General features: G+C 35.2%; 1 protein-coding gene across 1 annotated transcript; it reads left to right on the forward strand.

Moving 5' to 3' along the window:
• The first annotated feature begins 777 nt into the window (after positions 1-777).
• Positions 778-15,263, forward strand: LOC124408639. Its single transcript, XM_046885728.1, has 5 exons — positions 778-1,014; positions 7,949-8,266; positions 10,046-10,322; positions 12,249-12,365; positions 14,448-15,263. The coding sequence occupies exons 1-5, from the start codon at positions 1,009-1,011 to the stop codon at positions 15,197-15,199; spliced, it is 1,470 nt and encodes a 489-aa protein (XP_046741684.1). The 5' UTR covers positions 778-1,008; the 3' UTR covers positions 15,200-15,263.
• The last annotated feature ends 1,034 nt before the right edge of the window (positions 15,264-16,297 follow it).

Genomic DNA, 16,297 nt, shown 5'->3' on the forward strand with positions numbered 1-16,297 from the left:
ATTAGAATCATTGCGCCTAAAATGGGATCGAAAAAAGTATAAAAATCTACGACACTGAGTCGCAATCCTGAATGTTCTATCGATCGTTGGAAGAATATTTTACAATCGTCACGTATAACGTGCAAATTGTAAATCACGATCCCTTTTCGAGAAATAAATCAAAAACAACGATATCAAATAACTGAATAAATTCAGCGAGAAAAGAAGATTAACTTTTCTATTCTCTTTATAATTTTAACACAGAGAAATTTTCGAAATTCTTTCTCAAATTTTCTATTCCAGCAATTATTATTAAGATGATAATTATTGCAGACATAAGTGATGGCGATGAAAAATAATGTTTAAAAAATCTTCGAAAGGACTAAATTTTCGGTTCTTTCCCTCAGGTGTAGCCAAAATTTTCTTTTCTTACTGAACTGCGAATACCGAAGACTATAAAACAAACAAAAAAAAAAAAAAAAAAGTCAGCAAGAAAATCAATGCTCACAAGTCAGCGCATAAAAAAAGAAAGCAAAAGATGCGGCAAAAATTTTCTCTTACGACTGTGCAAATACAATAGAATTTCTACCGTTTCTTTCGCGACGTTGAGAGAAAAGTATGGAAAAAAATAAATAAATAAATTGCACAACAAGGATGCTTAAAACTAAATTCGAAACGGACGATACGGTTTGTTGAATAATTTCACTATCCAATCGATAAGATTGACAATGAGTAAAAAAAAAAAAACCCTGGGACGAAGAAGCGAATAATTCCATTATCGCGATTACGATGCGATTTCGAGGGATGCGAAAGGGCAAAAATGTGAAAATTTGACCTAAGCAGAGAAGCGAAATAAGTAAATTGAGAAAAAAGAACTGCAACAACGACGTTGACGGGTGGGAGAGAGTATATAGAGAGGAGATTGGAGTCGGCTTACTGTCAGTGAGTTAGTGAGAGTGCCGTGTTATTCGTCAGAAGTTTACTTCCAGCCGCCCTGGACACGAGAAACCGCAAGTTATTCGGACAAAAATGCAGGTAGATAATTGGAAAGACAAATTTAACGAAAGATAACTTCTCCAGTAAGAGTAAAGACTTTGGTGACGTGTTCGTTTCGTTTCACAAATCCCTTAGATTTCTGTCGAATTCTTCAATTTTGTCGCCATGAATTTTTTCACTCTTTTCATGTCACGAACTTTCTATAATTTTTTTTTTTTTTTTTTTTTTTTTTTGTTCTTGTTTTTGTTTGCTTTTTTTTTAATCCATGGAATTCTTCGTATTTAAAGTTTATATTTAATCCGAGTTCAATACGAAGAGAATGCAAGAATATTTCAGGATAATAAAGGTGAGAGAAAACTTTCAAGATCATTACAAAATATCGAGACGCTGTTTAAATTCATTTCTTAACGTTCGATGATTTATTGCGGTTTGTAGATAATTTCGTTACGCGTCGCTAAATGAGAATATTAATGAATAATCGAAAGAAAATTAGGAAAAAGTGTTACATGTACATAAAAATTGTATATAAAGAAAAAAAAAGTGACACGAGGTGTCGCAGCGTATTAAAATAAAAACTAACAAAGTGGAAACGTGAAAGAGGCTGCACCTACAAAAGGTTTCGGAACAAGTCATTTTCGAAGAAGTCATCTGGACGATTTCGTTCCGCGAGTTATCTTCTTTTCTTTTGTATTCCTTTCTTTTCTTATACGTTCTTTGTTTCCCACACAGCGAAAGCTATTGTGCGAATTATGCATGCATTATAATGAGTCGGTTTATAATTTTCGTTCATGGAATGAAAATCAAAGTGTAAGACAAAAAAGAAGAAGATACGGTGGTGGTGAGAGGGGGGAATAAAAGAATCTGGATAAAATTATACATAAGTACTCGAGTGAAAGAGACACGGTATTTCATATTTCTTTTCGCTTCGCGACTTGGAAACTCTTCTTTTTGCTGAAAAAAATTTTTTTGGCACCGCTCAGCATAAAGTCGGTAATCTGGGTCGCGCATTGCGGCAAGAGCAAGATCAAGGCTATTATAGATTCGCTCTGTAGATTCTACACAGCCACCGGATCCTTTTCTACTAGATCAAACCTTACACCATCACTTTCGCTGGTGCTGGTGCTGGTGCTGGTGCTCCTTGGCTGCACAGATCGCTGGGAGAAACGTGATCTCGTGATCTCTGCGCCACTTGAAAGGATAAAAAGGTGTTAAGGAAAAGGAAGAGAAAAGAAAAAAGAAGTCAACTTATTCGCGTCTCAATTTCTCTCTTCAAATTTCATCGAATATATTATTTTTCTTCTTTTTTCAACAAACAAATTTTAAATACTTATACGCGCAATAATTTTTCTACACGTCTTTTTTTTTCAATCCCTTTGTCTCTTGGTTAAGAAAAAAAATTATCCCACTATGAAATTCGTCTTCAATCAGGATAATTATTACATAAATATACCGACATAATTTTTTTCACACTTACATCAATGCAATTTTTCAACACTAACTGTTTGGATAATATCAGCCATATTTGAAAGAATAGTCGGAACTCTAGATTTCAGTAAATATTTGAGAAATAAGAATTATTGAAGAAATACAGACAATCGTTTCTAATCTATTAGCTTTGAATTTGCTATAATACAACACGTAACGTGTCGTGTATATAAAATCCATTCATACGTCTCTATATCTATGTGGGTGTACATACTATACATTGTACGTCACCTTTCACTTACTTCGGAGTAATCGTTCTTGATAATACGATGTCGCTTCTGATCACTGTTATAAATTGACATATTCAAGGGGAAATTTCTTCCGGTAAAAGACAAACAATGACAATAATAATAATAATAATAATAATAATAATAATGACAGTAACAAGTAGTTTGACGACAAAGTAAAGCGAAGAATGCTCCAAATTTTTGTACGTATGTATAGTTTTATAAAGATATATAGGAACCGCGGTGCAACTATTATTATACTTGTATAAATTGCAGGACTCGGTTGGGTGCAGATTGTTTATATGTATATATATATATATATATATATTATACTTTTTATATAGATATGCTGCACACGCATATATGTATATACGCAGTTGACGTCCGAAATTCGTTATATACGCACCCATAATTACACATCACGTCATGCTTGATTTTAATTTAAGTTACTCCAAAAGTAGAATGGAATCGTTGAAAAAAAAAAAAAAAAAAAATTGAGGCACCTAATTTTCACAGAAATAAAAAATGGAAAGATTTTTTTTTTAATCAAGTAATGGAAGAAGATTTTCTTGTCAGTGCAAAAATTGGAATCGAATTAACTATTTTTTGCTGAAGTTTGCGCTGAGTTATCATTTTTTATTTTATATGTATAAATGATTTTTGATGAAAACTTTTCGAGGATTTTAAATCGCGTTTCGTTATTGTGATCGAGCCACTATTCCACTGAGAATTCAAACTTAGCTACTGAATAAAACTATACTTCTTAACATTTTGCAATAAATTTTTTGGCAATCCATTCGATTTTTGCGGTTTTGTAGTTTTGATTAGTAAATTTGACTATGAATCGGAGTCACAGTCTGAATCGAAAGTTTAAGGAGAAGAGGAAGAACCGTTTATATGTACAACAATGTTATTAAACATTTCTTCCAAGTAATGGAAACGAATGTGAGCAAATTCGAAACAAACATAAACTAAAATCATATCAACAATTTGAGGGCAAGTTTTATAATCAGAACTTGGAAAGTGATTGACTTCTGGTATTTTTAATCCGATACTAATATCTTTCATCTTATTTCATTGGCCATAAAAAATGTCTACAGAGTTTTTGCCTAACTTCTAAAAACGAGGCAAAAAAAAAAAAAAAAAAAACAACCATTTTCAACGTTCGTACGATTGAACCTTTTCCCAAATACTTGTAGAATCATTTTCATCACACAGTAGAAATAATGTAATTCAATTCCTGTATACGGTTAGAAAGAAAGAAAATATCCCAGCAGGTCAACTAAAATTTTTGGATTGATATAACAATTTTTTGATGTATTACTAAGTATGAAAAAAAAACCCTGAAAAGTACAGATTAAACGTTGATACGACAATTTAAAAGTTAAAATCATAAAAATTTGTGTCATAATCACAAACAGAAATGTAACAAATAACACAAATATAAAGTGAACCTGCTGGGACATTATGTTTAGTTAAATTTTTCCAACAATGCATCTACGCCATAATTGTCCCAAATCTAACACTGTCAAAGGATTTTTTTATTAAACAGATTTTTATGTTTCTCTTAACCTAACGCGAAAAGAACGATATTCGTCGTAATATAATTCGACTCGTCTCCGCAGCGACAATCAGCGATAATAAACTTTCTCCGTAGAATCGCTCGACTTACCTCCGTATATAATACATATAGCGATCATTTTCATTTACGTATAACCATATAGTCAGGGAAATACATACACGTACATATGTACTCCAGTCATCGCTGCACTTGACTGACCGCAAACCTTGGTGAATGTGTTTTCTACACACATACCGGTGTATGCATACGTGTATGTATATGTATACGTGGACATATGTACATATGAACGAGAACACGCGATGCAAGGCACATGTCACCAGCGGAATGATTCGTTCCCCGCATCCGGATGCGTTTAATTTAGTGACAAGTATGAATTTTTTTCACCATCCCATCGTGGAAAGTATTCGTTACAATTCTTTTTGCATATCGCTTTCCTTCGTGGTTATCGCGAATTCATGAGATCCGTATTGACTTTAACTTCACGATTTGTCGATTTTGTATGTCGCAATATTTGTTATACAAATCCAGTTATTATTTATAACAATACATCTATGTATACAGTACGGAAATAGAAAAAAATATTTAAGGATATTAAAAGGATTTTAGAAAACGTCATGAAAAAAATTTGTATGTATAAAATAATGTCCTTTCGCTTGAAATCTTGCAGGAAAACTTTTTATAGTACCGAAAACGGGATTTTATTATTTTTCTCGTTTAACAAAAATTAATTTCGACGTTTTTGAGAAGAGTTTAAAAATTCACAATACGTTAACGACGAGTGATGTGATTTTTTTTTTAAAGGTTTTATCAGGGATCTTACTATCATAGGAAGAATCCATAATGAAATTGAAATATGTCATGGTGAACCGTTTACTGAATTCGCGTGGAATACCCCATATACTTTGAATAAATACACGTAAGCAGCACACGTTTGTCTTTGAACTAAATTTCAATCGATCATTGCAGGACAAGGTTGCACTTAGTGCCGCATGCCGTGAATAAAGCGCGAATTTATTGTTATTATAACATATGTATGTACGCGATTGTGAATAGCAAGTGGATAAAAAAAAAAACCTGCGTGTCAGAAACAGTTATAATTATATTGATTATTATTATATATTACATTAATGTCTACGTCTTCCAGAAATCGTTTCGTCAGGTAAGAATTTTTATTCAAAGAACAGAAGAAAGTTTTTCGAGTTTCAACCGGTTTAATGTGAATAAAAGTATGGATATAAACAATTATTTTTTTACATACATAAACAATGCTGAATTGAATCGGAGAATATGATAAACCTTGATTTTACAGTAGAATTCGTTCGTTCATTTCATATTTAATATAAATTTAACAGCGATTAATTTGAGTTTTGTATTTAATTTGAGATGTTGTAAGATGGATTTTCTTTTTCTTTTTTCCGTTTCTTTTTTTTTTAAGCCAGAATTTTTCACTCGTAAAATACCCGGCCTATTTGCATCTTATTTGAATAAATTTCTACACCATTATGTAATTCTCCATCACACTATATAGATTTTCCAGCCACATTGGAGAAAACTTTTTACGTCATGCAGGTCATGAAGATTTTAATTTTTAGACTTCGAGATTATACGCGTCTATAGATAAATGAAAATAAGAGATAAGGATTAAAAAATCTGCATATATATCGAACAACTTTCACAACGATAAACGCGATAATAATATATATATTTATATAATACTCGAACAAAATTCAACGGAGATGAAATATTGAACTTTCGATTTTTCTCACGTGAGCAAGATATTGTTTTTGTTTTTTGATGGGAAAAGAAAAAACCGTGCAATTGTTGCCAAACATTATATATATATATATTTATATTCTGCTGGTACTTGATGAAAGAAAATTATTGTTTTAAATTTTAAAACCGAATTTCTGCAGCGCTAATTTAACGATAAAAAATCGCAATTAGTGTGCCGAATTTCACGTATTCTTGAAGGAAAAAAAATATAGAAACAAGACAAAAAACACATCCCGACGAAAGGAATGCCGTTCCAGCTTATAGGATCGGTTGGGTTACGTGTTACGTGTGAAGATCGTTCGGGAGAAATGTGAAAGTGCGAAAGGAACAACTTTCGGTTAAAAATGTCAGAAAACAGCGCGATCGAGTCAATTTATAATGCTAATTCGTTTTGTAATTCACCGACGTCAGGGAGAACCGACAAATTGAATTTATAACTAATTAATGAAAGTATGCAAATGCATGTATATAATACATGTATAAACAAAGATATATTCGTGAGGCTTTTGTCATCCTCCTTTTGATATTCCTCCTCGATTTGCATCAAAATAACAAATTGTACGAATTTTGTTTGTCTATTCTTGATTCAATAATCTAAAAATTCGTTGATACGTATAACAAGGAAAGAATATTTATTCGCGCATGCGTTGTGTATGAAAGAAAAAGAAAATAAGTATCTAGCACAGAATTTCTTTCCACTTCGCGAAGTAATAAAAGTGCGGAAAGCGATAAGCGGTGTGAGGGAAAAATAAAGAAAGAGAAAAACATCCCCTAGTTGTGGAGTAGCTGCTTTCTTCATCTTTATAAAGACATCACGGTCAGCTGTAACGAGACCGTGAAATACGAATTTGATTACAGGCATTATGGTTTTCGAAAATTAGTGTGCAATGTTTAGTCGGCGTCAAACCGTAACACGAAAATTTTCGCGGTCCAGATTTTATCTCGACGATTAAAGACGTTAAACACCGACAGTTCACAATATTCAAATGTGATTCAATGTGATTGCGCATAAGCTTGATCCCAGAATCCTTATTTCATATCTTTTCTATTTTTGCATAAATTTGATTTTTTTCAATTTTCGAACGCAGGGATACAACGAGTCAAAAAAAATATGGAATAAGAAGAATGAGAAAAAAATCTAGAAGATTATTAAATTTCAGCTCATTCGTGGCTCTTAGTTCTGAGCAAAATTAAATGCAAACTTTCCTCAATAAAAATCCTTCATTATCTAATATAGATTATATCTTTATTAATTAAATCCAGTAATGAATAATAATTAGTAGAGTCCAGAAACAAAAGAAGAACCGAAACGGAAAGAAAAAAAAAACTATAAGATTGTTAAATTTCAGCTCATTAATTTTTCTTAATTATAAGCAAATTTCAATGCGATTTTTCAAAGATCCTGAAACAATTATTCCTTCTTCTTTACTTTAACCGAATACTGAAATAAGTGATAATTTCTTGTACAACGATAACTCGTCCACTTAAAAATAAAAATATCGACTCAAAATACCAATTATTTGAGTAAAGAAACACTTTTCGGATGATTTTCAGATGTTTTGGGAACGTTTCAGAGATAGAGTTTTGCTTTAAAAATTTACAGTTTCTCTCGCAATGTGAGAACAATGCTAAAAAATAAATCGTGACAATCGATTTGTCAGAAAATCTTTATTGTATTGTATCATTTACTTGACGATTATTTAATAAGCAGTATATCTCGAGAAAACCGTACAAAATTTAGATCAAGATTTTACACTATATGGAAATGTGGAAAAAATCGAAAGCGATAGTCGGAACGAGATGAAATGAAAACTGTTGAATCTCCGCGACCCGATAAGAAGAAGAAGAAAAAGAAGAAAAAGACCCAGTGAAAATGAAAGAACTTTATAAAATTGTTGAATTTCAGCTCGTCGCAATCATCTTGCTGGGATGCTGCGTGGTCGCCCACTCAGCTCCGCTCTCCGACTCTTTGGCGGTGGAAAAAGTTCCGGGTTTCGAGGTGGAGAGAAGTTTCACAGAATCCGAGGGCGCACAATTGTCCGAAAACAGGATCGCGAGGATGAAAAGATCCGGCGGTGGATCGGGAGGATTTTTGTCAGGAATCGGGAGCGCTATTCTCGGCAAGGTTGCCGAGGCATCGAGCGGTGTCAGCACCGGAAGTAGCGACGGAAGCAGCAAATCGCATCAGTACGAATCCGTCGAATATGGACCGCCGGTGCACGACGTGAGTTCATTGATAATTCGCTCAGCTGATCAACGATTTCACTGTTTTTATTCTCTTGCTCTTTTTTAACTGGTAAAAAAATTTACAATTTTCCAAAATTAACATCTCATTTCGTTATTTCTTTCTCAGTTTTCATACATAAGATTCGAAGGAGATTCAAATAATTTGGAAATGTTTGTAAAGAATTTTGTTCAAACTGTTTTTATTTTATTCCTGAGAATTATAAATTTCTCAGTTAAAGGTAAACAAGATTTTTGCCTGAATCGTTAATACATTGAAAAAAATTGAAAAAACGAAAAACAAATGTCACTGTAAATAATCTAATAATCAATCTAAAAAATTTTTAGTTCTTGTGTCGAAGCAGTGACGTAATAAAATTGAAAACCTTTCTAAACTTTGAAAAATTATTGTGGATCAAATCCAAGATTACGTAATTATATGACAAAATTCTTCAAATTAACCAATTGAAGTTAGGTATAATTTTTACATAAGTTTCGTAAATTATACTCAATAAAAATGACGAAAATATATATGAGCTAAATACAAGAGAGATATATAAAGAGTCTAAAAAAAAAGTAAGAGGAACAAAAAAGTTCGGAATATGCAAAACTTCTTCTTCCTTTTAAGAAACTTTCATTTACACGCATTTTATGATATACCCAGAAGGCATAATATATAACGCTGTCATAAGATTATAACAGGTTTAGTTATGACGTCGATATAATAAATTATACGGACTAGAAATAAAAACATATGGGTATAATTACAAAACCGCTAGTTTATGACGTACGTCTGGGTACAGATATTTCATTAGAATTCGTGACCCTGCTGAATAAAAATTTATATATCATACGTACATGTGTGTAGATGCAGGTGTGCGAGCTGGATTGGGAGAAAGTTGCAGAAAACAATTTAATAAAAAAGGAAAAAGAAACTGCAGTTCACGACCGGATACATGATGTCGTTTCGCGGCAAAATTACTCAATCCGTCGTCATTCGAGACGTATTTAATTTTTTCAAGTTCCTAATTTCCGCACCTGCTGCTGCATCGAAAACAATGCAAACACGATTTTATCTCATAGGAAGAATAATGACAACGTCAATTATCACACTACGATGGTTGATGTGATAATAATTCGCCTGCCTACATTGTACGAGGGTAAAAATATAGAAAGATCAAAATATAGAAGAGCCGCGATATCGAATTTACATAAAATAGAGAATTTAGTATTTAGAATTTAAAAATGTACAACCTCGAAGTATGAAGAAGAAAAAAAATCGGTAATATAGAATCCTACACAGATTATAGATTTTACAGTTCATTGTGTTGTAACTTTCATATTTTGTCTTTCTGTAACTTCGAATTTCTATATTATCAATTCTCTATAGGTACTTGAAATTTTTACGTTTTAATAATCCTACGAATTAGATTTTCCCATCTTGTGAAATTCGATACTTTAGTCCTCCTATCTATCGGCCATTCTATATTATTACCCCCACGACTTTAACGATTAAATAAAAATAGTAAACTATACAAAAGGTGCGTAAAATTAAATTTGAAACGTATTTTGTACGATAATTTTTCACATAACATACGTAAAAGAATTCGTTTTCAAATACTGTTATCAGTGCGTACAATTGCATTCCATCAATTTTACGCATTGTATCGGAAAAGTGCCAATTTCCGCACCAACAACAGTTGCGTAAAATAAAAATTTGCGCATACTGTATTCGAAAAGAAAAAAAGAAAAAAACTGAAAACAAACAATTTCTTCGCAGTACGACGAGAAGAACTTCGACGTATGGTCGTTCAAGAAGGCTATACTGAACACGCTCTTCCAAGCACTGAAAGCGATCGGCGGGGGTGTGATCGCCCTCAAGGGAAAGCTGATCAAGGGGGGCGGAATAATAGTATCGGCAAAGGGTAACATAATCAGCGCGAAAGGCGAAGCGATAACTACCCTCGGTCGTCACATAGCCTCAAGTGCAGTTTTGACGCCGCCGAAACCGGTGCACAATTACCACTACGAACCGCCGGTCCACGTTCCAGTTTCAGGTACGATAATTTCAACGCCACGTGCGTATATTTATTGCAATTAGTAGAGTCGAGTGAATATGTATGATGAAAAAGCGGGGGGAAACTGTTTATATATATTTATATTAGGGTGGCGCAAAAAAACCGACTATTTTTTTTTTTTTTTTTTTTTTTTTTTTTCGAGTCTCGTGTGACAAAATGTCAGTTTTTAACGTTTTAAGAGCCCACTACAAAGGATAGCTCAAAAAAAATTTTTAAGAAGTCGCTCCAAATTTTTTAAAAGGTCGATAATCGTTAAAAAATTGAATTAAAAAAATTATATTATCAGTATTTTGTTTGATTTTTAATTCATGTCGTGGTGTATTTTGTATCGATTCTTTCTTACTAAATTGAAGAAAAAAAATTTATAAAATTTTAATATGAATATTAAGAGGTCGCTCGAAAAGATCTAAAGAAATGGACCAAAAAAATTGAAAAAAAATTACGAGCGACCTTTCAAAATTCAAATTTTGAACTGAAACTTTCGGAAGCTTATTTTTTTTTTTGTCTATAAAATTATACCATAACGAGGAAATTAAAAAAAAAAAAAAAATAATCGATTTTCGACGATTTCTGACGTTTTAAAAATGTGGAGTGACCTCTTAAAATTTTTTTTTTTACTGTCCTTTGGAGTGGGCTCTTAAAACATCGAAAACTAACATTTTATCACACGAGACTCAAAAAAAAAATAGTCGGTTTTTTTGCGCCGCCCTAATATATATATATAAAATTTTTGTCTATCTCTAGTAATAGCAATAATTGCATAGTTGTAACAGTTAATCAACGACAATGACGTGTTAAATGTTGTTCGAGTTTTCGATATGCCGAATTGGATGATTTTTTTTTTTCATTACAATTATTATTTCTTCCATTGGAAAAAGAAGAAAAATATTTAACACAATCATTTTTTCGTCCCTTTTGCTTTATAATACGCTAATGGAATTATTTTCATGAAAAGACTCGTCGAGTTAATCGGATCAACGAACGGAAATGAGCTCCAACAGACGATTGTGACTAAAAAAATCGTCTGGCGGTTCGCGATTTAAATTCAGACGAAACTGAAGGAATGCACAAGTTTTTACTGGGATATATTTAGTTCAATACAGAGTTAAAATCTACGGTGTATAAAAAGATTTTCAAGGATTTATCAGGTTAACGGTACAGTGAAAAAAAGGTGTACAAACCAAAGGATTGCAAAATAAAAACTGAAGAATTAGGTTGAAATAGGTAAAATAAAAAAAAACATTGACCACATCGATGTGGATAAACAAAAGAAAAAAAATAAACGAATCGATGGTTGTGAATATAAATTTCAGTTTACTATTTCACGTCTTTTTTTAATAAACGAATCGTTCCGTTTATTCGATTTCTATAAATCATAGCTCAAGCAAGTCACTTCAACTTCAATGTTTACGCAGTTCTTTGATAATTGATCAAAAAAATGACTCATCTAAAATTAATAAAGATTACATATAATAAACTAATGATTTCTTCAAACTATATTAAATTCGTGAAAAATTTATGCCCGGTAAAGCGTAACGACCTTATTTATGAAAAAAATGAGTTTTTATCTCGATAATGTGACCCGCCTCAAATTATTAATTACTTAACTATTTCAATCTAAGTTCACGGTTTTCAACAGTTTCTCTATTGCACCAAGAAAATAATTTTTAATATCAGATCTCAGGTCAGTTATCCGTTCATCCGTTTATTCATCCTTTTTTATTTCAACCGAACTTTACATCCGATACATGATCCTCAATTCTCGAAAAGTTGTACCCGCGCCTCAAGTTCCAACTTTGAAAACTTGTTCATTCGGTCACTTTGCTACTTTGACTCTCTGCAACCCTCCGTAAAAATATGCCAAATTATCCATGAATCATGACTAATATTGAGACTTTCCCTCAGGTCATGATTCCTACGCTGGTCCACCGCCCAGCGCGTATGGTCACCATGGAGGATACGCGGCTCACGCATCACCGGACAGCAGCTACGGTCACACGGCGTACGCATCGCCATCAGACGGTTAGTACAGAGTCTCTGAATCCCGTCCAATCACGACGAGAAACACGAAAGAAAGGGAGGAAAAACGTTGCGACGGTTATAATATAATATAACAAAATGCCGATGATGCATGTCGAAAGATTTTACTGCCCATGCAATACACTGTGCAGGATGCGGTGCTAAAATTATCAGTTGTGAACTACTGTAAAACGATTTTCACGGTAAATGTGGAAATCCAGTAGTTTTCAGGTAGCGTCCCAATATTGAATCGCCACAAAATCGTTGTCTACGGAAGTCCTGCAGACGGAAAAATATTTCTCACAGTCTCGCAATCTATTTTCCCGTCCTTCCTCTGTTTGGAATGAGAATTTTAGCAGAATCGTCTGTACATCCGAACGATTCAGTTCGCAGAGCCGCACGATTGGTGAAAGGCTTGAAAAAATGCCTGAACAGCAGCAGCACTCGATCGGTTCGCGTGCATTCGACCTCCTCCTCCTCATACCGGGCTTCACGATGATCAAAGCATGTGAATTAGAAAACCGGTTACGTACACACACACACACACAAATACAACAGTTTACAGAACCGAGTATCGAATCGGAGACTTTCTTTGCGGTATGAATTTGAACCTTTCTATTAAGGAGAGTTTTAGTCCGCGATGATTAAGGGATCCAAAGGGTGTCGTTGGAGCTAAAAAGAATTGGAAAGACTGTCGAACGATCGGCAAATGATTTCGCGATTTAACTATTTAATACCGAGGATTCGGTTTTATTGTTAGCTCAGGATTTGAAGCACCCGTGAGAAGATCACGCGAATATGGAGAAAGCGAGAGCTTGAATGGAAAGCATTATCTGTGAGATTAAGAGAGGCGAGGAGGGGGAAACTCAGTTCCCGAAATCGGTTTATCCGGAAATTACCGGATGTCGAACATCACCGCGACCTTTCGCCGCGGGAATGGTATTTCATTCGCTGATGCACAGTGTATGCACAAAGTTGAATTGACCGCAGCGAGCACCCGTGAATAAAAAGTTGTTTCGTCCGGACCAGGATGTGAAAACGATCGTAGAACGTCGAAACTCGCAGCATCTCGAAACGACTTTCTAGTGTATCATTACAGCCACTTGAATATCGTCGCGGATTCTTTTGGGACGGACCGCGGTGAACTCGATCTTTGAAAATTTCTAGAGCTTCGATACTTTTGATATGGATAGATAATCTTAAGTTCATTTTGGTTTCCAACCTTGTTTCCTCGCCTTTCACTGCGACAAACGGCATAAAAGCAGGTCGTACGCGTCAAGTTGTCCATAAGATGATGGTTCTGCAATTAAGTCGCAAAGTAGGTATACACTTAAATTATCCTAAACTGCTGGGCGAAATGGAAGAAAAGAAACAAAACCGTGTCGTTTCTAATGAGCGACAAGAGAACCTCCATATTTTTTTTTGCATGCACAATAAACGAGGCGTTTAATTCGACGTAACGATATCTTTCGTATGTCAAGGTTGTGCTCTTCACGCCTGAAGGTTTGCACCAGCAGTAGGTCAGGTGATGAAGACAAGGATGACGAATGAACGAGTGAATGAAATATTCTATCGCACTTCCAGTCAGCATGTGATCAATTAATTGGTCGCGATCGGTTACACTTATACTTCACAAGTGAATCTAATTCCTCTAGCTCTCTCATTTTGTAGAAATCGTCGAGGTACCAAGGATGTCAATCATCCTAGCCAGATGATGAGTTGTCTTATAGGCATGTGTAATGTGGAAGGTATATAACAGCTGCAGCAGCTACCAAACGCGATAACTCATCCCCGTCATAACGAATCTCTGATTAATACTAATACCTAATAGTAAGGTGGATAAAATAGAATGAAGAAACTAATCGATTCACAAATCACACGATCATCAATGGCCTATTTTACAAAACACTGCGTTCATCATCCATCGCATGCCACGGTTACCTTAGAAACTGACACGAATAGACCGCGAAGACCTCTAAACAATCACCCGGAGGGTTTTAAAATCAATTTGACGATGATGAGGATGAATAACACGACATAGCCTAACACCCGTGGATGACGAAACTGACAGACCGACGTTTACAGACGCAGATAATCCGGGACTGGTGATAGTAAAACCGGCCGAAGACCCAGGAGTACTACCGGCTAGCGATCAGGACGAGGACAGTTCGCCGTATCCGGTCTACAAGCCGGAGTCCGAGGAACATCATCATCATCATCACGAAGTCGAGATAATCACCCCGAGACATCCGCAGCTTTCGGCACTCTCGGAGAGCTTCGGGGGCTACCAAAAGGACTCAGGATCAGGAGGCGGGATCGGTGACCTGGTCAGCCAGATATCAGCCGCCTCGAGTTCGAATTCCCAATCGGATCAGCATCACGAGGAACACCATGAGGAACGCCATAAGGAACACCATGAGGGGTCCAACCACCAGCACCACCACCAAGAAGATGGACACGCCGATCCACCGAACCTGGACTTCTCGTCCTTGGCACTTCCGGCTCAATTCGGTGGCCAACACTTCGGCAAAAGTCCTCTCGAGTTTGGAATGGCGCCATTTGGGGCGGGCCATCAGGGCCTGGATGACGGCTTCGTGATGATGATGTTCCCGAAGCCATTGGTCGAGGTTCCCGTTCTCCACTCGCACGGTCCCAGGGGTTACTTACCACCATCGAAGAACTACATTCATCATGAATTCGGGAGCCTCCATGGTGGTCCGCTTAATTACGGACCCCTGACGAAGAGATCCGGTGTAAAAGCATCGAAAATTGGGGAGATAAGAATCGTTCCGTCGATCGGTTACGTGTTGAAAGATTCGCGGGCTTTTAGAGGGTAGAGAAATTCGGTTTGGCCAGAAAAGACGATGGTTTTTACAGGTCATGTTTTCGGCAGGGGATGAATGAGGAGTTTAGTCTGTCATGTCTGTGGCGCGATAAGCGTCGTGTCTGCATGGTCGAATGAATCGAACGTGAAGAAACAGATATGTGCAAAGTGGATCGACAAAAAATGAAAAAGAAAAAAAAAAAACGGAACTGATTTGAACCGTGTATAAAATCCGAACGCGTTGGTCGATTTCCGAAAACTTTATTTTCCTTGAAACTGGAAGAATGAATCTACCACATCACGTTTGAAATTTTGAAAAATCTTATTTCGTTACCGCGATATACGCTCTTGGAAATTGGGGTTTGAAAATGTCACTGTGAGGGTGAAAAATATAATATAAAAGAATGTTAGACTTGATTCAAATCTTAAATTATGAATCAAGGACTAATTTATTCTGGTTCAATTAGTAATAAAAAAATTTACAACCTTGTGCTTTTCATATGTTTGATTAATTTTTAATATTCAAAAGTTTTCTAATAAATAATACGATCAACGCGAAAAAGCAAACAGGCAGCGGAATTCAGTTATACACAATATTAATTTTTTTCAATATCCCAGCGACTGTTTCAATATCTTGTTTTCAATAGCGTGTACCTCAACAACGAGTATAGATTGTTCAGATTTTCAAACGCGAAATGAAATATCCGTTTTTCTACTTTCGAGAAAAAAAAAATAGCTTTAAAAATCGGTAAACAAATTTGGATTTTATTAACGTTTCAAATCGGTCCATTTTTTTTTTTGTATATCCGCCTCGTTACAAGTAGGTGGACAGAACTCGATTTAAAAACCTATCGGACGTATATGATCGCAATTGGCAGTTCGAAAGAACCCAAGTAAGTTGTGATTTAAGTTACATGAGTCAAATGTCAGGTAATGGAAGAAATATTTTACAATTCCGCGTCCGCAGGTTCTCTTCGTTTTCTTCTTAGACTGTACGCCCGGTACTCGAATCCTTGATCAGATTAGAACTACCGCTGCTGTTAGAGATAAGCGAGCTCAAAGTTCAGCCGGTTTTGGTTGGCGAAAATCGGTGAAACGCGGTCAGCTCTGA

The sequence above is a fragment of the Diprion similis genome, chromosome 8 (genome assembly GCF_021155765.1).
Source record: "Diprion similis isolate iyDipSimi1 chromosome 8, iyDipSimi1.1, whole genome shotgun sequence".
NCBI classification, from domain to species: Eukaryota; Metazoa; Arthropoda; class Insecta; order Hymenoptera; family Diprionidae; genus Diprion; species Diprion similis.

Bases quoted from the DNA above. Each gene is read 5' to 3' on its own strand.
- LOC124408639 (XM_046885728.1), top strand. The intron at 10,323-12,248 runs GTACGATAATTT...ACTTTCCCTCAG, and splicing joins GGTCCACGTTCCAGTTTCAG to GTCATGATTCCTACGCTGGT. The intron at 12,366-14,447 runs GTTAGTACAGAG...CGACGTTTACAG, and splicing joins GTACGCATCGCCATCAGACG to ACGCAGATAATCCGGGACTG.